Here is a 22,912-nt window from a genome sequence, read left to right as displayed (position 1 = left end):
ATAAAGGTAGCAACTTCATTGTATGTGGCCTAAATAAGGCAATGAGGGAAAAAGATATAGAACACCTATACTGTGCGTAATTGTGTGCAAAAAAAAACCTCAAACTGGGATTACTGAGTTCTTACTGAGTGCAGAGCGCTAATGTCATGTAAAGAGTCAAAGGTAACGAGAGCAGCTCTGAGATCTGGCTTCCACTAAGATGATAAATGAGATCGTTGCTCCAATGTGGAAATGTCACGCTGGGAGAGGCGAGAGGCTCTGGGGCTAAACATTTAACATACCCCAGCGCGCCACCACCGCTCACCGACTTGGAATAGGAGGAGACTCCCACCTCCATATTTACATGAGACATAAACCAAACCCACTCACGAAGTGCTAGTAGCGGCAGGGGGCGCAGCAGAGGGTGTTTTCCTTCTGCGGTGTAGTTTTCCAGCTTTCTGTCACCCCGTGCCTTCGCGCGTACCAGCAGATTCACCGGAGTCGCCAAGATGACCAGGGCGCGGAGATAATACAGCGCCAGGGTCTGATTTTTTCAACTCAGGGTGCGGATTAAGTAAAGTTCATGGCCCAAGTCCCTGGAGGGAAACCCTGCAGTTCTACCTGGATTAACGTTTCGAGCATGAGGATACCTGCGCTCGGGTAGGACACCGGTTAGAAAGTACTGCGAAGTAGCAAATACTTACTCGCATCCATAACCTGAAGGTACGTGATGATTTATGGAAGGTTCCTGGATGGTTTGACGTTTGATCTTCATAGAAAGTTTTTTGTTTGTCACCCCCTCTCTGCAATCAGTGACTTTTGTAGTTTTCTTAATTACTTTCAGACCTTATTGTTTGGTTTCATGGAATTTTGAACAGAAGAGGGACTTCTATGTTGAGAAGTGAAACTCCCAGACGTCAAACCTGCTGTCTAAAGGTCGAGCCGTTTTTCAGCATGTGGTTGTACCTCATTAAAAGCCAAGTCAGAGGTCAACTCACATGGCCAAGTGGCAGAGCTTGTTTTTAACAGAAAATAATTTACGATTTTTATATTTGTTGTTATTTGTGACACTGCAGGGCCAAACTGTCGGTAAAGTAGTATCATTTTCCTTTGGATACAGTGACACTAAAAAGTTGAGTTTGCTGTTTTCTGTGCTGGATAGTGATTAGATACCATACAACTACACAGAGAGCGATGTTAAAAAGGTCACCACATTCAGATTTATGCTATTGTAAACTTCTCTACTTACATTTAGGCGTCCAACACTAAGAAACCAGGGACTATGCAGGCAGCGTGTTACTGGATTGTCAGGTAATGTAATATTTTGTGAATGAATGTATTTTCAGGTTAAATGCAAATTAGTGTCCGTGTTCCAACTTTTGTGTCCCCGATTCTCTGAACTGAACATTTGTGTAATAGCTGAACAGCTACAATAAATTAAAATTTCTAAGTCAATTATTCCATTTAAGTTAAACCGTTAGTGTGACCAGTTTACACTTCTCTCTCTTGTCTGCAGAGTTCCTGTGCTGTTGTTGTTTTGGTTAGACCTCCTGGACAGCCAGCACACATTGGACCACAGGAAGGTGAGCATACAGTTGCATAGCAAATGGTGGTAGTAGAAGAAATGCATCTATGTTTTAACATGTGTGATCTGTTTGATATCCCCTGCTTCCATGGTGGTGGACCTCCATCCAATACTGCCAGGAAGTTTTCTGTTGCTTTATCTGTCAATCTAATTTTTTGGTTGGCACAAGGTGCATGCGTGATGCATGCAAGGACCTTGTGTCAACCATCTTCAAAGATGGCATGCATGATTGCGTCCTGCCTGCCTAAACAGCACACGTGATAGTCTGTGAACTTGTAGTGAGGGAAAGTGAAGACTTCTGTCAACTGCAGCAAAGCAGAGAGGGGCTGATGTCAGCTGTCAGCAAACCGCCTCTTGAACCCGGTTTCCACAGGAGCCACATGGAAGAAACTTGTGGTTGCACCAAGTGGATGGAGCAGACTGACAGACTGACAGTCCTGACAGTTAGTAGGGAGTCGTTGGAGGTTGTCTCCACGTGTTTCCAGTTGGAGTTCAGCTGCATGACCTGTTGCTGACCCGGAGATGACAGTGGCATTGAGTTAGAAAAGCTGAGGCAATAGAAGAGGCGGAGGGGAGGGCCAAGGTCTCTCTGAATAGCTGCACAGGCTGACTGACAGCACAAGAGCTCCCTGCCAACTCACCCTACTGCTTCTGTATTCTCTTTCCATCCGCTAAAAGTCAAAGGCATCTGAGCTTTTTACTACGGCCATGTGTTTGCCCAGAGAGGTTGCTGTGAATGGAGACAAAGTGCTCCTTAAAGAGCAGGATTTCCACGCGTCTCCACGGATAAAGCTGGCTTGGCACAGGGCTCCTTCTGGCAGGTTCCTCAAACAGAGAGTGTAGTGATCACGGCTAATACGTCTCTGGCACAGTTGTACAGCGGGATAGAGTCAACAGTGAGAAATGCAGGTAGCCAATAGCGGATAGGCCACTAACAGACACCCACTAATCAGGCAAATCAGAGCTTTATAGCCGTGAACAGAGGTCTGTTTCATGAACAGTGGTGGGGGGCGCAGGAGCAGGATAGTCATGGTGATGAGATGAGGTCACTGACTTGTGCTTTTATACAAGTCCATGATCTGCAGAGATTAAAGTGTTGTTGATGGAGGATTTCCATCAGTGCTTGGCCTTCACATCCTGTGGCACTATCTCTGGTTAATCTTGGCTGTTTTCTCCGTGTAGGTTCCTCAGAGGGCAGAGCCCCAACAGGAGTTCAGAGCAGAGCACGGAGAAATTCAGGGCTCCTGGGGCACTTGGGGCCCCTGGTCAACCTGCTCCCGGACATGTGGAAACGGGGTACAAGAACAGACCAGGCCCTGTCTGCCTGTGTACACTCCATCTCAGTACCCCTCCAGAGGAGCCGGTGTCCAGCCTCAGCAGCCAGGACATGTGATATCAGCCCTGCGGCCTACGGTTCCTCTGCACCGTGGCACCGCCAGACCCTCTAATTTCAGCGGCCGTGGGGAACCAAGGAGGGAGAAGGAGACCAGACCTGGTGGACACAGGTATCATCTTGCACAGAGTGATCGATTAAGTTCTGGGCCGCAAAACACTCTAATCGCTGTACTACTGGACTTTCAAAACTTTCCAAGACTGTGATTTGTTTTAGCACAGTGAAGGGTTTAGATAACAATGAGAAGAAAGAATGACACGGTTACAACAAGTCAATGAATGAATGGTTTGTATGAAAATGTGAATGAGTTTCTAAATTAGCCACTAAATTGGGTGATATGTTTTAGACTCTATGAGAATCTATGCAAAGGACTATTAAATACCAGAGTCAGACTACAGGGACTACAGACTCAACCGAATAACCATCCTGTCCAACAGATGTAGGTCGTCATAAATTAAAATAAGCTGGGACAATCAATTGCTTATCACATTCAGTGAAAGACAGCTGAGGCAGCATCTGGAAAACCTTCAGTCATTCTGACAAATATAAATTATTTATATAGTTTTACTATGAAATGTTCTGTGAGACTGATGAACAGGAACGCTAAGTGCTCTTTTGTGCACAACTGTAAACAACTGCAAACCCGTGAGATGTGTAAGCCATGAAAGGCAGTCCAAAATGATTTGTCTTATCCTGGTCTAAGCTGTTATGATGTCTGGTGGTAGACCAGTTTAAATATTTTTTTTTTCTTCATCTATATTTTGCGTGTATTCGCTGTTGACGCGATGATGTTTAGACCTTCAGTATTGCAGCAGTTGTCTTTGTTGAGATCTTCAAATCCTTAAAGAGCCCATACAACTGTGCTGCATGCTGAGCAGCCTGGTCCAAAAGTGACTCTTTGGAGCCATCACTGTGGGCCGTCTGACTGCCCTCCAGAGGAAGACTAGTCTTTTATCGTTTAAGTCAAAGGCTCGGCTTGTGCTTGGCAGCTTTGTGACCTCCTTCCTGTTGTGCTTGCCATTAAACCAATAGCACTGACAGCCGAGTAATGGGGGGCTGTTTGAGTTGGAATCTAAGGAGCCAAATAAAAACAAAAGCTCACAGGATTCAGCTACTGGGATCCTGGTGCTTCTCAAAAATAGTTGGATATATGACTAAAAGGGGCCATGAGAGTTTTCTCATTAAGAATGGCGTTTAGCTAAATGCAGGTGAATGGACACAGAAACTGATCCAAACATACAGACGACCTCAGTTGAACGAACCACGGCGGGTTTAGAAGGTATGGAGTTGGTAGGTGATTGGATTCACTTCAGTGACTGTTAGTAGGGGAATGTTTATCCAGAGATGGAAATGATAACTAGTATGTGCAAATTCTGATCTCCTCATCTTTGTATTTATCCTCAGGAGGGTCATTTTCCCAGGGAGATATGGCTACGGGAGAGCTCCTTACGTTGCTCCTCTGCAGACAGATACGAGCCAGGGCTCCGAGACACCTCACACCCACAGACAAAGACGCTCGGCAGCAGCTAAGTCCCACCAGCCCACTGCTAGAGGCCCCACTGGCCACAGGTCAAGCAACCTGGGCCGACCCAACAACCCCCACCTCTACAGTAGACCCCACGTGCACAACAGGGCGCCGAATCCCAGAAATAATCAGGTCTGGGCCCCGCTTTACCAGCCCAGCCCAGCCAACAAAGCCGAGGTCCAACAGGAGCAACAATCAAGCCGCCCAACATCCGGCCCTCAGCAGCACCAAGAGAGACCTTACAACCCCCTGCCTTCTTCCCTCTGCACAGGGGAACATGCTCACTACAGGATCTGCAACAGCAATGTATGCAAGGCTGCACTCCCTTCTTATCCTCAGTATGATTTGTTATTTATAGATAAATGTGAGCTGTGGCTCACCTGTCCGTGGGCGTCTCAGCTAATACAAATGTCCTGTAATAATTCCAAACCTTAATCCTCTTTGTATTCAGAGGGAAATATTTCATGCCAACTGTCCACCTTTCCTCGAGTGGAACAAAGACGCACATGGTCTGCAGCCACTTAAAAAGCACTGCATGTACCGAGAGGCTTGTTCGCATAGAGCACACACACAGCCCTGATCCTCATTCAAAAGTAACGATCTTGAACATCCACAGCGGGGTATAGTAAAGAAAAGCAATGAATATAAATATGATATGCCTCCCCACCCAAACTAGTCTGCAAATAAACATTATTAAAACCTAAAGCTATTTAATACTTACTTTAGATATTGTCTACCAGCAGAAACGTTGCTTTGTAGCTATCGTCAGACCCCAGCTTAAAGTGTGTGGATGAGCTTTAAATTCAAACAACGTCTGGTTCTGTATATTGTCTCTCTGGTATGCGATGACACAGATATTGAAGCAAAGTAAAGCAGACCAGAGGCTTGTTTGGACAAAGGATATACGGAGAGGCTTCGGGGGAGGTCGGGTTTCACTGGAGAGCCATCATAAATTGTGGAATCTCATTACTTTGGCCGAGGAGGGCCGAGCTACGAGTAAAAAGGACAGAAGCAGTGATTGCATTAAAAGGTCGACTGTAGCCATCAGTCGATGGGCATGGAGTACAACAGTGAAAGCCTGCTGTCATTGCAGAAGCATTTATGTAAAATAAATATACGTGTGTGTGTCTCTCCTATCCATCCTCAGGCCTGTCCTCCATCCAGCAGACACATCAGAGTCGTCCAGTGTTCCTCTTACAACAACCAGCCTTTCATGGGACGACTCTATGAGTGGGAACCGTTTAATGAGGGTAAGTTGTATGTACAGTATGCACATATGTGTGTATATAGATTTTTTTTCATTTCATTCAGATTAGATTAAAGCTTTTTGTGGGATTCAAATAAATTAAAGTCTATCTGCGTATAGCATGATTCCAATGAAAAGCATGCTAGCTTTATCAAATTAGCACAAAACACAGTTTAGCATTAATTCAGTCATAGACATACTATATATTTGCTACTGGAAACAATGAAATGTTGCCCTGATTATAACACTTCATTCTGACACTGATATGTCAAAGTCAGTATCGCAACGCTTAAAATTACTCTACATGACCTTAAGGTCACGTCCTCAGCTCCGTCTCCCATGATCTACGTGACCTAAGATGTGGTGTGAGGCATGGACTGCGGTATGTCACCTGCCTGTAGGCTACCTGATGAATGTTCATCCGTGACCTCGCTCACCTGCGGTATCCCGGCAACCGTCAAAACACATGATGAGCTGTCATTTATCTGAGAACACTAATGGGAGTAACAGGCTCTAAATTAATATCCCGTCAAACAGATTGCCTCTGTGCTGCGGCCTTGACAGACGGCTAATACAGATGTGAAGTTGAAATAACCCCAGGTAAACGTATGAGGTTGAGTCTGGATCATTTGACACCCATCTTGAACAGCGCTTAAACACTCTCTCTTACATCTGTTTAAGAAATGCCTGGCTTTTGGGCTCGTAGTCCATTTAATTGGTAAATCATGTGAACAAATTGGAAGGAAGGGATCCCTGTGCTCTGTGCTCTGCGCTCTGCTTACAGACTGCATCTTTTTTTTTCAGTATCAAAGAGTTTTTCAAGCGTTTTGAAGAAACAGATATACACATTTCTTGGTAACTTTTATTATAATTCCATCCAGTTTGAAAACAGCAGGTGAGGATCATCAAAAGCTGATTCAGGGCTTTGAAATGAACTAAAATTTACCAGAGGACACCTACGGTTTAAGACAGCAGACTTGCTCATTGATTGTATTAGTAATACGGCACAATAATAGTGTCGTCTTCTACTGCTGTTTCTAACTTTTGGGGCTCTGTGCTCCCTAAGTTGTACGCATTTGGCCACATTATGAAAGTGTGTACTCATTTTGTGCCAGGATTCAGTCAGATTACGTGACCTCCGTCCTCTGCCTGTCTTTTACTCACCTCTCTTGGCCTTTCACTCATTACTCCTCTCAGTTCCTGGGGACCAGCACTGTGAACTCAACTGCCGGGCCATAGGCTTCAGGTTCTACGTACGTCAGTCAGAGAAGGTGATCGATGGGACGCCGTGTGGGAAGAACGATACTTCTCTCTGCGTGGCAGGAAAGTGTACGGTAGGCCATAAAAACAGACTTCTATTTTATTTTTATTTTATTTTATTTTAATTGAGGAAAGAAAATTATCCATTGGTGGATTTGGTTTCAAAGGTGTAATCCTTCTCATAGATGTCATCACATGTTTCTACAGTGAGAACTTTTATCTATAGTGGAGTTGTTGTAGTGGAGTTTCTTTGACCCTTCTTTCCTCCTACAAAGATTGTGTATGTGTCAGTGTGCGTGCCTGAAAACGTTACACTATGGACTTCATTAAGCTTTATTTTTTCTCATGGTTGCATCCTTGAATGCCTCATAGTGGAGCAGTAATTTCCAGTGTATTCTCTGTTGTCATCGGACAATTTATTTGTGATATAAGCGACATTTTATGCACCTGAGGCTGAGGCTATTTTGTGATGTCTGTGAACAGCAGAGGGCAGCAGAGCACCAGAGTCCTGTGGCAAACTGAGGGTCTTACAATACCTCCAGGTTTTACACCCTTTGACCAAAGCAGTAGACTCTGTCGCTGCGTGAGCTGCCCCTGGTTGGCCATGACTTCAGTGCGCTTGACACACTTTAAGATTCTTTTGATCAGGGTTTAACTCAGAATTATGTTAGAGAAAAAGCTTATTTCCAGTTGGTCATACAGACCACAGCCCTGTTAACTTTGTGAGTTTCCCAGGCTCTGTAATCCAGCAACAATCTTTACAACATTAAGTTTTAATCAAGATCCCTCTGATCTCTGATTTTGGCCTTGATCACTCTTCCACTGTTAACACATGCGACACTGTGATCCTGCAAATGGGTCGGTGTGCGTTATCACCAGTATTGTAAACTAAATTGTGATTTATGAGTCTAAATCAAGTCAATCAACATTGGTTAAAAGGTATTAATCTGCATGTGCTAATAATTGATTTATTGATTTATTTATTTTTTTAAAGCACAGATTTTTCTTGCTCATTATTTGAAGATTCAAAATTCATGGGTTTCTCAGGAAAGGGGGATTTTTTTCTCATCTCTTTCCCCACTGAGATTTTCTCAGCTGGCCCAGCCATTTGAACAGGACATACGCTGCATGCTGCATACCAAGATATAATGTAAAAACATCTGGATAATTTAATTGAATCAGATCTATTCTCATGATTGGAATTAAACATTATTGTAGCAATTAATAAATGTTTGTACTGCAGGTTTTACTTTCCCCCCAGGGACTAAGTGGACCTTGCAGATATATACCATGACATGTGGAATATACATGATACTTAAAGCAAGAAATGTCATTGCACATATATTGATAAAAAAAAAAAAAAAAAGTGAGTGAGTGGTAGAGTGAGTATGCAGCGCAGCCATTCATCTGCAGCAACAGCGGCACCAAGGAGCAGGAAGCAGCTACAGGAAGAAATGAGGAGTTGGCAGCTCAAACAGATTGTTTGAAGTGCCAGTCATAATTGGTGCCTGTTTAGATCAGCTGAGAGTCAGCTGTTTTGGTGCACTCTGCTTGACCTTACGTGATACGTTATAGGCCCTGTCAAAACACACGCAGCAATATGTGACGGATCAACATTTTCGCTTTTGTCAGTGTAATGAAGTCGAGATTAAATTTGTAACCGCCAGATAATCGTGACTGAACGTCAGTCTGCCATGTTTGTTGTGATTAAAGTGTCTCAACAACAACAGGATGGATTAAATTTAAAGGACATATTCATAATGCACAGAGGGTGAATCTGCGAGGCTCATGTGTGTGTTTCAGAGACACTCATTGGGTAGATTGCTGTAACATCCTCCTTTGGCTTTTCTCTGTAACGCCAGCAGCATTGGTAAAAATACCAAATTTGCCAATGATTGAATTATACATGAATACATGCAACGCCGTCATCCTCCATGCATCCAGGTTTTTGTTTTAGTACTACTCAGTGATAGTTAGCCTGTTGGTGAGGTTGCTAAACGTAAATATGTAGCCGTTTTCATTAAATATGTTTGCATTTAGCTTAAAGCACTGCCACAAATGTCCGAGCTGCAATTGCTGTAAATGCAATCTATATTTTAGGGTATTTGTAGGATTATAAATTATAATACTGAAGCCATATTCACTCACAGAGTTTTTTGTATTTACAGGTTTGATCATATTTTCTACCCATTTTGAGTGGCATCATGTAATTTCATAATACAGTTAAACTGAAGGTAGCTCGTCAGTGGCTAACCAGTGGGCTGTAGTTTGAGAGGCTGCTGCAGGAGGCAGGTACCGCGATGAGCTGGTGTTCTGCTCTGATGTGCCCCTAAAGGCTGTCAGCTCTGCCCTGAAGTCAGCCAGCTGCTCTGAGTAGGAGGACGTAGTAGCCTACTTCAGCTGGTCTGGGTCTCAAATATGATAATATGTCATGTAATGATTCACCACTGTGTCTCTTTATAGGCATTTATTTTACAACAATGTTTCACATATGAATTTACATGCTGCTGTTTTCAGTTGCAAAAGTCCAATATAGACATTATATATTTTCAGCGGTGGCTTGTCATATATCATTCAAAGTCTATATTTTGCCTCAAACTATGTCTGTTGATTATGTTCCAGACCACAAACAGCAGTGAGGTCGGTACTAACGCGATGTAAAACTATAATGCAATGAGCTAAACTCTTCTATTAAAGTTCTATGAACTAAAACCGACCCACACCAGATGGATCAGCCGATACCTCACACACAGCTACCGAACAAACTGGTGCAGTGTCCCCAAGGCACTTCAAAGTGTTACTGATATAATCCTGGAACCGAACCAGGAACTCTGAGGCATTTGAATCAGAGCCAGATATACAATCATTTTTTTATTTTTTTTTTTCAACCAATTATTCCAGCGAAGGGAATCCAGCATGTGAGGGCCTGTCTTTACATAGCACAGAGCTGCTACTGTACGCCGTTTTTTCTAAAAGCCCAAAACACACGAACAACTTCGCTCGAGAATGTGCTATCTGTCCAACACTTCTTGGAAATAAAAATTCATGACGTAGTAAGCTAGTTATTTATTAATTACAAACATCTGTTTGATTTCTAAGGGAAATATTTGAGGCGTTCGTCATCTGAATAAGTGACACCGGCTGCTACACAATGATGGGCAACAAGTGATGGGAGAGCCATAAAAGTGATGACAACTCACAGCAGAAATATGCTACCACGAACTTTGCACTGGAAAAAAAACGGTCGATACCCTAGTCAGGACTAAGCGGTAGAAGATGAGATGGGACGGCACAGCGGCTCGGTGGTTAGCGCTGGTTCCTCCCAGGGAGAGGGTCTGGGTTTGAGACCAGCTCGGGTCTTTCTGGGTGGAATTTGTTCTCCTTGTGTCTCCGGCTTCCTCCTACCTCCAAAGACACACCTCTAATCGGTAACTCTAGGTGTGAGTGTGATCAGTTGTTTGTCATGAGATCAAACAGTTGATCACTATATTATTTATGCAGTTAATTAATTGATTTGGTGTTTAAATAAATTACAATTATTAAAAGGAAAAAAACAGCATGTTTACATTGGAACTGGAACCATGAATTGTTTAAAAATTACTTTCTATCAAAGCATCATATTTTATGACACTTCAATATCTTTAATCTGGAAAAAAAACATCTAAAAATATGTCATTTGTAATGTAACTAAGATCTACAAAATAACTGTAGTTCAGTAAAAGGTGCTACATTTTCCCCTGAATCACAGTGGACAAAAAGTATAAAGTGGCATGAAAAAAGTACTTCAAATTCATAGCGAAATAGATTATACATTATATGTACTTAATTTAATTGGCCCGGCCATAGGCAGAACTTGTAGTTTCTGCATAGTGTTGCACGTATACATTAATTTCCTCATACTGTGGAATTTTACAGTGCAGACATAGAGACTGTTGGGTTGTCATGTAGTTTTTATTTAACCACGCTCAGAGGCTATTTTCTGTCATGCTGACTCATTCTGTTGAAAAATGGCGCTTTGTTTTGGTGCCAGTGTGGGTGTGTGAGTGAGTGTGCGTCTGCACAGAAACTAAATCTTATGCAAATGGAGCATTTAATGCAGGGGCGTTGCTGTTTAGGAATATTATTTGACAGTGAACCAGCACGGCGCATAAGGCTAGATTCTGTTAAGTGCGCTGTTTGTGATGAGGTTTTTTGCATTAGTTACGGTCACGCACGACAGCAGCATTCTCACTCTTTGGTATTTGCATTGCGACTTATTTTACTTTCTCAGCACTGTTGTCTGGAGGTAATTTTAGGTGACGTTCACATTGATTCAGTCGTACTTCTCTACTGTGGCAGTGAACACATTAGTTGTTATTTAATCACAATGATTAAAACAGTAATGATCTAAACATTCAAACTGTGGTTTCGTGTTAGACGGAAACGTGTCTCAGTTATTCAGTCACTTTAATGTTCCGTGTTGAAACTGTTGATGTTGTGGGTTCGCTGCTGCTGCTGCTTATTACAGAGGATACGCTGCTTCCTAACACACGACCCTCCGTTTGTGTGGTCCTTGATATTTGCCCCAGACATCTTTCATCTTGCATGAATAATAGCCTACCTCCGTCCATTTGGCCTTTGGCATCTATTTCCAGTTCACATCTATGTTTTATTTCTGAATCTGACGCACTCTCTCTTTTTTTTTTTTGACACACTCTTCAATTGTCCTGTTAGAGAGACGCGTGTCGACATCGCGACGATACTTCAAAGTCAGTTAAGTCACTGTGTCAAGTTTTGTGTGCCTGAACAGATTTTTTGGGGTTTTATCTTCACTTCATGTAGCTGCCTTGACTGAAAATGTCTCTGCATTTTTCCACCTTCTGAACTTTACAAGAAATAACAGTGTAAAACAGTGCAGTGATGTATAGTTGCTAGCAGATTTAAGTGGGAGTAACAAAAGGCTGAGTTTTTAGAGATCAGAGGAACAAGGCATATTTTTTGTCTATGTCTGTTTTTATTTTGTCCTTTCACAATGCAATAATGTGCAAATGCTTTTTTATTCCTTAGTAGTGCGTACACCATAGGTCTTCTTTAAATACACATTAACATGAATCCAACATATTTTGGGATAAATGGAGGCAGAAGACTTTACCTTTCAGTCAGCAGTTCAGTCAGACCTGTCAATCTAAACAGTTGTGTCTCATCAGAGCCTGGACATGGTCCTTCTGAGGGTCCTGTCCTGTGGTGCCCCTCTTGTTAGTGGGCGTCTTCGGGTCCTATGGGATGAGGGGCTGGGCTTCTGTGGATCAGGCTTGTTCCAGTTCATCCCACATATACTTGATCAGTTTGGGATTTAGTGAATTTGGAGGTCAGGTCAACACCTTGTGCTGTTCTTCATGTTTTTTCAATTGTTCCTAAACTGTTTTTGTGTGTGTGTTTGCGTCAGGCTGCATCCTGCTGGGGATGGCTGCTGTCATCAAGGAGTGTCTTTGCTATGGGGTGGGGGTGTCTGGTCTGGTCTGGGCAGGTGGTACATGTCTATGTGACAACCACACGAATCCCAGGTCCAAAAGTTTCCCAGCAGAACATTGTTTTGTCACAAGGTTATTGATTTCTCCTGTCAGTGGTTTTAATGTTGCGGCTGATCAGGGTAGCACTGCGTTACATCAAGTATATTTGACATCCTGGTGCCTTTTGATCAGTTTTTTATTTTTTTTATAGGCTCACTGTTTGTGTTTTATAAGTGGGAACGTTTCTTATGACTCACGTGCATACACGTTAAAAAAAACAGCTCTGAGGCACAGAGGCTTGAATGTGGTTACTCATTTCAGATGAACAGCGAAAGAAAGATCCCTTTATGGTGGGAATTCCATTCAGCTGTGACTTCTCTCCTTTTATACCGAGGAAGTGCATTTGAGAAGGGTGTGTGTATTTTTAAAGGGCGAACACTGACCACACACTTCTCTGCTGGCCGCGGTGGGCCCAGCTGAGGGTAAAAACCTTATCTTGCCTGGGCTGTTACAGACCCATCGGTGGGTTTGCACTGCTACAACACAGTCGGGTTGGAGGCTGTGATGAAATAACAGGAAATCGAGTTATGAAGTTTAAATCTGCGTTGATCTATGAGGATGATAAACGTGCATATCAGGATTGATGCTCGCTGATAACTATTGCAACCTTTCCCTGTCATAATTCCTCATGGATATTGATTTATTTTTCTCCCCTAATGGCGATCGCAGATAGAATGAGGGTACGTCCGACTCAGCCGCAGCCTTCCTTTCCGACTGGCGTATTTCCCAGCACCCAGAGCTCAGGCCCAAACTCATCAAACAACAGCCTCGGCCACTCCTGACTTCTCTCCTCTGACAGCTGCATCTGTTTTATGCATTCCCTGCTGTGCTGGACAGGCAAACTTGTTAAAAGGGGGATGAGAGCTCTGATATACAGCCTGCCTGGCACAGGCCGGTGGAGATACCTCAGTCCCATTTCTGTCGTGACAAGCCCCAACTGCACACTCGGTGTTTCTCAGCGTTACCCAATGCAGATGGTTACGGGTTCATATCTGCAGAGCTTCAGTCAGATCAGATGGTAACAGATGCCGTATGATGTGTATTTTCTGAACTTGGGGCTGTCCTTTCAGCCGGGGACTCTGCTGTTTGTTCAGAAATATGAAGTCATATTGAGTTGTTAGCTCTTCTAGTGATATTTCAGGTGCACAGCTTCTGATGAGACTCTTGACTCTTGAAATTCATGTAGCTCCTCTGGTTGTGTTGTAAAAAGAACATAAACAATGAGGGAGGGAAATATCAGGCCTGATACGATATGTTTGTTTCATTTGTAAAAAAAAAAAAAAAACTCTGATTAGAACAATGCAAATGAGTTAATTATACAGAATAACTAATCAATTCATATAATGATAAAGGCAAGTACATGTAAAGCAAGCTGCTATTTTTAGTTTTCATGCAAATAAACTTTATTAGATTTTTTAAATAACAAAACACTGTATGTTGCTTGCATCATTGTCCTCGTGAGCATATTACAATAGCACAATGGCACTAGCATGTAATTCAAAATGCTGCTGTGTGTATGTGTAGTGTCACACAGCTACTATCATGACTGTATTTCAACTTAACCTTGACTGTAAAACACAGATTCGTATTTACTGAAACAAGTGCAAGCATTCCCTCTTATGTCCAAATAATAGACCGCACAACACAACATTTGGATTTGCACATAATGTAAACTAATAAAATCATAATTTACCAAATTAATAAACTTCTGTAGCGCTCAGTTAATAGCTGTAACAGGACCGCTGATTCTCTCAGAGTCAGCTACAGCGCGGCAGCCCTGGACCTGCTATGCTATAGATATACAGGCACTTGTCAGGGCACTTGACGCTGTCAAGGTTGATTGAATATGGGAATTCCAGTTGGAGGACAGCTAAGACAAATGGATTTGAAGACGTGAGGGAGATGGCAGATTGATGTCTTGGTTTGGCCTCAACTTCCTGGACCTAATGGGTCTTAGTGTCCCTCTGCTGACTGTCAATGGCCCACGTCGGTCGACGCTGTCTCCTTGTGACCTCCAGCTCCAGCTCCAGCTCCGGCTCCAGTTCCAGCTCCAGCAGGCTTGAGCGCTCCAGGTCTGGTGTTCAGACACTTGTTCTGCACCGTCACACCTCTGCTGGACTCCGCTACAGCTCATAAAGTCTCTCTTCAGGAGACAGGGGAGTGCTTAACCTTGTGCATGGGGCCTCCCTCAAGCTGTTAGAAAGCAAACTGTTTACATTTGGTGGGATCTGCATTTGGTCTGTTAATTATCTTTGAATACTTTTGTGGTATTTCCATGATGCATCATCTTAGTTTTGATTTCTTCTCGGTTAGTCCTTTTTGCAGTTGTACAAAACGATGGCGGCTAAACATTGTCTTAAGCTAATGGCGTAATGCAGTGTGTCATTATCTTTAACCATACACCTGTCAGTTCACCCTTGTGGTCCAGACTGGCCTAACTTCACAACTACGAGAGGAAGTGACACAGTAGAAAATCCCACTGGCTTTCGAAGTGTATTTTTCCTTTAGTGACACAATTTTTCTTTTTTAGCCAAATGTCCAAACACAATTATTTGATGAATTGTCATTTAATACACATTGGCCATTAACTTTGATGATCCCTTGTTGTTTTGTGCAACTATGAGGTTGACTCTTTTGATTCAGAGTGAAATGATCAGACAAGATCTTGGATTGTAATTAAATGTTGTGCAAACATTCATGCTCACTCAGGGTGACGTTAGTAACTCTAGTAGTAAGTTTTTGTGCAAATGAATGCATGTTAACACTTTAAACTTAACACCGTGCAGTTCTGCTGTTGCTGCGTTGTCTGGGTTCTTCTGGAACGGTACCACACGGGACTGCATGACCACAGGAAGAGCGTAAGTGTCTGCACGTCCATTTCCTGATCATATTCTGGCACCTCAGCTAAACAACAGCTGGACCGGCACATTGAAATTGTGGTGTCAGCAGAAATAAAGAAAGTGTTTGCACAAACAGATCCAACCACGTTTCCTCTTAAAATACCTCCCTCACCAGACTGTGAGCAGATGAAGGAACATTTCACCGCAAGAAATCCAAAAAAGAAAAAGTTGACTGTCATGTGGTCGGTATCTTTTACAGACCACCTAGACTCCGTTGGTGTTATTATCATATTGCACATATGTATTTGTAATTATAATCATTGCGTTTGACGGAACTGTAGGTCCCACATCTCTGATTCTGCGAAATTCCCCCATTGTCAGAGTTTGGCACGTTAGCCGTGCCCTGCCGCGATCATTATGCATCCCTTTCAGTGATCATCATGATATCATGATCGATTTAATACCGACCGAGTTGTGGACTGGGAAAGTTGTGTGGCCAAGCGGAACATTGGAGAGTATTCCCAGTTCCTCAACAGTTTTCCATAGTTTCGAAGAGTCTCCATGGAGACTGGTAGATAGGTGGATAGATGGCTGTTACGGTGGAGTGACGATACTAATAGGGGTACAGTCGGTGCATATAACATAAGGTGGTTGACACGGACCTGATTGAGATCCATAGCGGAGTGTGATTTGAGGGCAGAGAGCAGCGAGCCCCAGTCTGCCGGCGTCCCATTCAGATTTATGAGGGTGCACTGCACGGATAGAGGGCTGTATTTTTAGCACTTAGCGGTCACACAGGTCCCCCTCAGACAGACGGCTGTTGACAGTGATTGGCTGCTGTCTGGGTGGCTGTCAATTGAAGAGACAGTTGAGGACATTTTATGCCTCATCGGTTTGTTTGGAATGTCAGCGATCCGGAGCTCACAATGTGTGGTCGGCACTCGCAGGGCGTCTGGAATTTAGGGCCTCATTTGAGAATAAGATAAGAAGAAGATGCGAGTGTGTGTGAAGTTTCACCTACGGGTGTTTTTATTTGTGGGTGTTCAAGAATAGTTTTGGAAACTATATATATATATATGTGTGTGTGTGCGTTAGTATGTACAGTCTTGTCGTTCATTATAAATGTGCTCAGCTATTTTGCCGTGTGTGTGTGTGTGCAAATGTGTGACAAAGGAGGGTGTGTCAGCAGTTCCCTGCCACTCAGGGTCACCCCCCGTTGTAAATTAGACTCTTATCTGATGGTGTCTAACAGCTTTATTAACAGCAGGTGTATAAAGCCATTAAACACAAAAAAAAATAAAGTCTATTTATTCCTAATCTTGTCAGTCATTCACAGTTTTTCAGGCTTCACAAAAAGCCCCTTTGCTGAGAAAATGATATCTCAGCCCCGGTGGATTTGTAAATATTCATAAAACGGTAAAACAAAGTTGTACAAGTCTAAACATTTATAAAATGCCAATCAAAATGACACTTCTAATAAACATCCATTCAACTTTCACCCCACAGACTTTTACAGGGTGGGTTTTCTTTTTTCGGTGGCTGTGAGCAGAAATACAGATGTATAAGCTTTCTTCTGTCCCCACTGATATGTCTCAGGTTAGACGTGGAAATCGCTCATTCATTACAGAACTGCTCAGCCTGTGAAAACATTTGTATAATGTCTTCGGTGGCTACGGGGTGAATATTTTAAAGTCCCCGCGGAGTCTGAAAGATGTAGGCAGACGGGGTGTAATAAAGACTTAATCAAACTGAATTCGCTTCTGTTTTAACTTTTCTCATGTGTCCAAGGCAAATCCACCGACGTTGTTGAAGTGCAGTACTAAACATTGTGGTTAATCTCAGATTCTCATATAGCGGCTTCCTGATATTGTATATATATTTTGTATTTTTTTTATGCAATTTGGTTTTCCCATAGAGATACGGCACCATTAGAAATAAACCACCAGGAGACACATCTCAATTCAGGTCCTACCTCCGACCTTTTGTCCTGAGAGTAGATGAAGTATATGAAGCTACAGTGATTGGGTGAACAACACAGATGGACAGGCAGCTGCCGGAGTGATCGGTCCGGTGAAACCCGCCATGCTGTACCTGTGTACTTGGCTCGGGATGGCACATGGTAGGAGACAGTAGGAGAGTAGGAGATGCTGTTTTATGTCTTCCTCTGCAGAGTCTATCAATGACAGGTTATAGACAAATAGAAGCATCGGCTTCCCGCAGCCACACCTTTCCCCTCCCAACCCGAATCCCCTCTCGACCTGCTTTATTCATTAACCCGCCCTCCTCCACACAGCTCCTGCCTGCTACAGTCAAACACATTGCTTGAAGGGAACAATCATGGGACTTACATGTCTGGCCTTGCTGACTAATATGTATCCCAGATGCACAAAAAATCATGTGTTTCCTCTTCTTCCTACTTTCTGCCTTCACTTAACTCTTACCGATCAAGTTCACAGGACGGCAGGCTGCTTGGAAGAGGTGGGTTTTGAGATCTTTCTTACAGATTTTTGTATATGGCTGCTTAGATGTTAAAGCACCGCTTCTTTCATCCACTTTTCTTAACCTGTCAGTGTTAAAATATATGAGGCACGCTGTAATGTAGATGTCAGGAGGCGTTACAGCTGCCAGGTGGAGTGTTTCCCTCTGCCACGGGCTACACTTGTTAAAATGTTTGTGCTAATGGTTCTGCTAATGAGCTTTGGATTTAAACATCCAACACCGAACGGCGAGCGCCAAGAAAGGCCTGTGACATGACGGGGTAAGAACAGAAGCCGAGCGCCACTCATTTTGTACGAGCACGTGTCAGCCAGTCCCTGACAATGTACAGCAGTGTTGAGCCCACCTGCTGGAGAGCACGACTCTGGCGTGTGTGGGCCGGAGACTGGAGGAAATCAGGCGCCTGGAGCCAAGGTTGCTTTAGGACTGACCTCTTGAAGAGGGAGACAAAGACACCGGGGCGTACTGGAGAGTCTGTCTGGCCCCGCCCGACCTCTGGGTGCTATCCCTCCGTAATGAGATCTGTTCAGATCAGAGGCACATCAGGGGAGAAGGAGACGATGTTTGTATATTCGTCGTGACGGATGGGCTGCTGAAAAGGGCCCGGCTTCTCCTACACGTCTGCAGCTGTGTTCGAACTGGAGAAATTGCTGTCGCTTAGCTACACGCTGTTTATACTGTACACGCCGCTCCGTGGTGCCTCGGTGTGTGTGAGCGGGCTCGCTGACACTGACCCAGCCAAAGCCAAGCCAGTTGCAGGTGTGGAGATTTCCCCCTGCTCCTCCTCGCACTCAGTGCCTCTGCTTGATCTGTGAAACAGTTTTACAGGATATTAGGAAGAGGTGGAAGGGTGTGATTTATTATGAGCAGTGCCATCATCATTACCAAGCGGATATTTGGCAGTCGGTTCAGTTCACTTAAAACATGTGAATGCACACATAAATCTGAAGTCCCAGGCTCCACAGTTGCTAATATTTTCACTGGCAACATGTGAATTGTGAACTGGTGTTAAAAACTTACACCAGATAAAGGGAGTCAATTTATCTAACATGAGCCTTGTGGCTTTTCTGTATATCTATCCGTCCTTCTAATGAACTGTACAGCGTCCTATTTCCCTTTCATGTGTATACTGGAGGTAAATATGGTTTGTTTTATGTGTTATGATCTGTATCTGTATGATCGTCGATTTATTGCAAAATATGGAGTCAAATTAAAGTGAATTGGAAACTCTTGTAATCAAATCGTACTGGTGTTTGAATATTAATGAGTAATGCTAACCTGGAAGCTAGCCCGATGCCCCCCAGCCAACAAAATGTTTGTTCGGCTGTTCTGGAGTCACTGACTATGGTCCAGCGAACATCTTCCAGACCAATCAAATAATTTGGGCAGGATTTACGTGGTGATGGACAGAACCCACCCAGCTGAAAAGACATTCAAAAGACGTCACTCATGTGCGTCGAAACAACGTCTAAATTTGGTTGAAAAGTGAAAGATGTAAAGCCGTCACTTTCATGTCATTGAAAAGACGTCTTCAAAAAGTCACAACCCAATTTTTTGGACTAAATTTGGACAAAATCGGACAGGCTAAACACAACCCAATGTTCAGCGACTATTTCTGGGCTAAATCAAAGCTATGACAGATCGACAAGATTTAGCCCAAAATCCATTGTTGAAATGACATCTGGTGTTTGGTGGGAATAGTAACAGTGATGCAGTCGTACACATCATCTGAGCACCGTGGATGTTGAACAGAATTTGTTCACAGAAAAGTATCTCTTGATATTTCTTGTATAATATCTGTAGCTCTAGCTCCTCTAGAGTGTGCAGTAGACTGTCGTGGTCTCCGCGTGCCCCTTGAAAACAGAAAGGTTTTCAATTATCTTTTCCTTATTCCTGACGTGAACATTTAGAGCTATCTGTGCAGGAACAGGTCCAGATACCACGTCCCTGATGTGCTCTATTGCATTATGAGAAAACCAACTGTCAGATATGAGGATGAAGAGTGTACTCTTTGTGTCAGCATGTCCTGGTGAATTAGGATTTAATGTTGTGGAAACAATGGTGGTTCAAGAGGAAAGCCACATGATGAGCCCTTTGGCTGGAGCGTTATGCGGCTTGCCCCCTGAGAGGAAAAATTAATGTTATGTTTTTTTTTTTTTTGCCTTAGTTGTTCTTTGCAGACAGAGATTTCTCAAAAAAGTGTGTATTTTCACTTGGCTTCAGGAGCGATCATCGAGGTGATCGTTAGCTTAAACAAATCATTCTGTCATTCATATGTGTCGGCATCTCTAAAATATAGCAACCTCGCTCGCCGGTTAGTTCCATGCATTTTAAACCGTAGTGCTTTTCCTTTTACATTTGTTTCAGCTCCTCAAGAATTTCCTTTCTCCCCCCCCTTTTTTTTGTCTCATTGAAAACATTCTCCAAAACTTCCTCTCCGACGTCCAATTTACTGTCAGTAGTAGCTGCCACACTCTACTCCCTGCCTGCTTTCCCTCCCTCCTTTCTCCCCTCAATTCATTTTTTACCTCTCACTCTCCCTCCTCTAAAAAAAAAAAAAAAATCCCTCATCGCCCCACCGCCCCCCCAGCCTCCCCCAGCTGCACCTCCCCCAGCTCAGTTTACAAGGGGAGCTCATAGAGATCTGTGGAGTAGTGGAGAGGGTTCTTTTTTGGCATTCTCAGAGCAACAGAAGCGAGGACGAGGGCTGACGGTCACAGCCGCTGGACTCGTGTGGACGCCTGAGTGAAAAACATTTCCGTGCCCACATGAGAGAATGCTGGCAGGACCGGCTCTTCTGCTGCTCGCCTGCCTCCACATGCGTGTGCAGGGGAAGCCGCGGTCACAGGTAGGAGCAGCTTCACCTCCGCTGGGTCCTGGAGGAACCTGGGACACAGTGGGGATTCCCATTGATGCATTGAAGGCTCTGGCTGCAAGAGTTTGAAATGCTGCTTTCGGAAACCGGTGCTAGTTTCTGTCTTGGACTGACTTTACAGTGAGGTTTGGGAAGTTTTTTGATATGCTGCTGCATGCTTGTCACCATGAGAAATCGTATCTTATTTGTTGAACCTGATGGGTAAAGCTTGTCTGACTGAAACATTCACATCCATGGATGCAGATGCAAGTAAGATACGTAAGCCTGTGAGCAGGACTGGGCATCGCCTCTCCATAACTTGGACTCGTCGGTGCAGCCCTGCGATCATGTGGTCATTCTACTGAGTGGAAGTATTTACAGTATGGCTGTTTTCACTGTGGCTCTGCTCGCTCTCTGAGCTGTTTATTTTTCCACAGCACATTCGCTGGCTGCCAGTGGGATTAGATTTCTGTCCTAGTGGAAGACTCTGTGAGTCAAGTCCGTCCTGGGACTATAAAGACCCTGGAACTCTGTTGGGGAAGGACTGTAATCCTGAATTAGCCTGTCGCTGCTTGTAGGTCAGCTCAGTTAGTTTTAGATCAGCTGTGTTTATGAGGCTGCGGTGAGGCGCTTGAGGTTTTTAATGTTGTGAAGTGTCAAGGTCTTGATGAGGATGTCTGCGCTGGTTTTAAAACTTTAACCCACGTGGATACGTAAACACTGCCACCTGTCAGAACACAAAATGCAGGTTGGATATTAAAAGATCACACTGAATAAGAGTGTATCTTTGGGGAAATAAATGTGACCACGACCTAAGTCTAAAGACGGCTGGATAGGTCTGAGTGCATTACATCTGTTTTTATCTGCATTTTCACTTTTTTGATCCTCTGTAACTAAAGCAAAGTCAGGTACATGTTTTGTTATCTTTTCTGCTAAAAAAAAGTCCTTAACTTTGGGGGTCTTCAACGTTTTTCAGGCCAAGTACCCCCAAACTGATGGAGAGATTAAGTAGAGACCTAACGTGTTCCATATTAAACTCGGCCTAGTGCTATTTATAAATATACAGTATTATTATCACTTTGCATTTAATATTAAGCTATCCCTTATTCAGTCACTAAAATATGTTAATGTGCATTGAAAAAGAAATTAATTTGTGGGGGAAAATAAAAAAAAAAATACATAAAAATGTTTAATCAACCAAAGATTTTGTGACCCCCTTGCAGTGCCTCCGCGGCCCCAGTAGGGGTCACAGACCTATGCTTTACAGATACCTGTTAAGAAAAATATACAGTGTGATATCTGCTACCATGTTAGAGCAAAAAAATCTGTTATTTACAAGTAAAAATATGTATTTTAAGCAGATTTCATAAACATGTCATTCATTGTATTAAATGAGAGAGAGAGGCTGTGGAGTCCAGGGTTAACAGTATTCACAGCAACACTGTTCCCAGTAGAAATCAAACCTGTTGCCTCTCAGCGCTGAGACCCAGCAGACTCTGTCATTCTGTTCCCAAAACAGTCCATCCAAATCAGAGCGGTGATGTCAGGAGAAACCTTATGCGTTTTATTAGCCGTATATTCAGTGCGCTCAATGCTATTTCTGAGTGTTTTACAAGCACGGGAGCCTTCGCTGAAGACACTGTGCCCTTTGCCCCGAGCTGTGAGGGCACTTTGTGGTGTGGACGAGGCCTCTTTTTACTGTTGGGATCAAAGGTCTTGTCACTCTTGCCTACGTCTACGTCTTCACCACTTATAAAGCTGCAGATGCTTGTGTCCTATCGTCTAGATACACTCATTTAAGCTGAGCTGCGCCGCTAAAATAACATTTGGTAGCTGTCTTATTAGCCTGTTTGAAAAAAGCCCAAACACCGATATTGTTCAACCTCAACTGCCACCTCCTTTGTTGCTGTAAATAATCCCAGCTTGTCTGTGTTCCAGCTTTGGTTTGACACATGTTGCTATTGATTTCGAGAAATGCTGTGTTGTGGAGAGAGGAAAGCTGAGTGAATTCTATCCAAAACACCAGAGCTTGGGTTTGTATTTGTGGTTATAAAAGACGACTCTAGTCTTCTAGTGTTACGATTATACCGGAGCCAGAAGTGAAATCTGAGGGAAAGGAACAAATTGAATAAATCTGTGAGTTTGAACTGTTGACAAAGTCACATCTTCTACGCTTGTATGAATG

The 22,912-nt window shown here is 43.4% G+C and overlaps 1 protein-coding gene across 1 annotated transcript in view; it reads left to right on the top strand.

Annotated features, from left to right (window-relative positions):
- The first annotated feature begins 413 nt into the window (after positions 1–413).
- The window catches only part of LOC125004934 (thrombospondin type-1 domain-containing protein 4-like), a 37,854-nt gene continuing 15,355 nt past the window's right edge, over positions 414–22,912 (top strand). The window contains exons 1-7 of the mRNA XM_047579777.1: positions 414–702; positions 1,235–1,290; positions 1,496–1,562; positions 2,747–3,069; positions 4,362–4,788; positions 5,630–5,732; positions 6,926–7,062. Coding sequence (XP_047435733.1) covers positions 1,262–1,290; positions 1,496–1,562; positions 2,747–3,069; positions 4,362–4,788; positions 5,630–5,732; positions 6,926–7,062 — 1,086 coding nt within the window. The 5' untranslated portion in view covers positions 414–702; positions 1,235–1,261. The remainder of the gene's footprint in view (positions 703–1,234; positions 1,291–1,495; positions 1,563–2,746; positions 3,070–4,361; positions 4,789–5,629; positions 5,733–6,925; positions 7,063–22,912) is intronic.

Source organism: Mugil cephalus, chromosome 3, assembly GCF_022458985.1.
Source record: "Mugil cephalus isolate CIBA_MC_2020 chromosome 3, CIBA_Mcephalus_1.1, whole genome shotgun sequence".
Classification (NCBI taxonomy): domain Eukaryota; kingdom Metazoa; phylum Chordata; class Actinopteri; order Mugiliformes; family Mugilidae; genus Mugil; species Mugil cephalus.
This window is presented reverse-complemented; position numbering and strand designations above follow the sequence as displayed.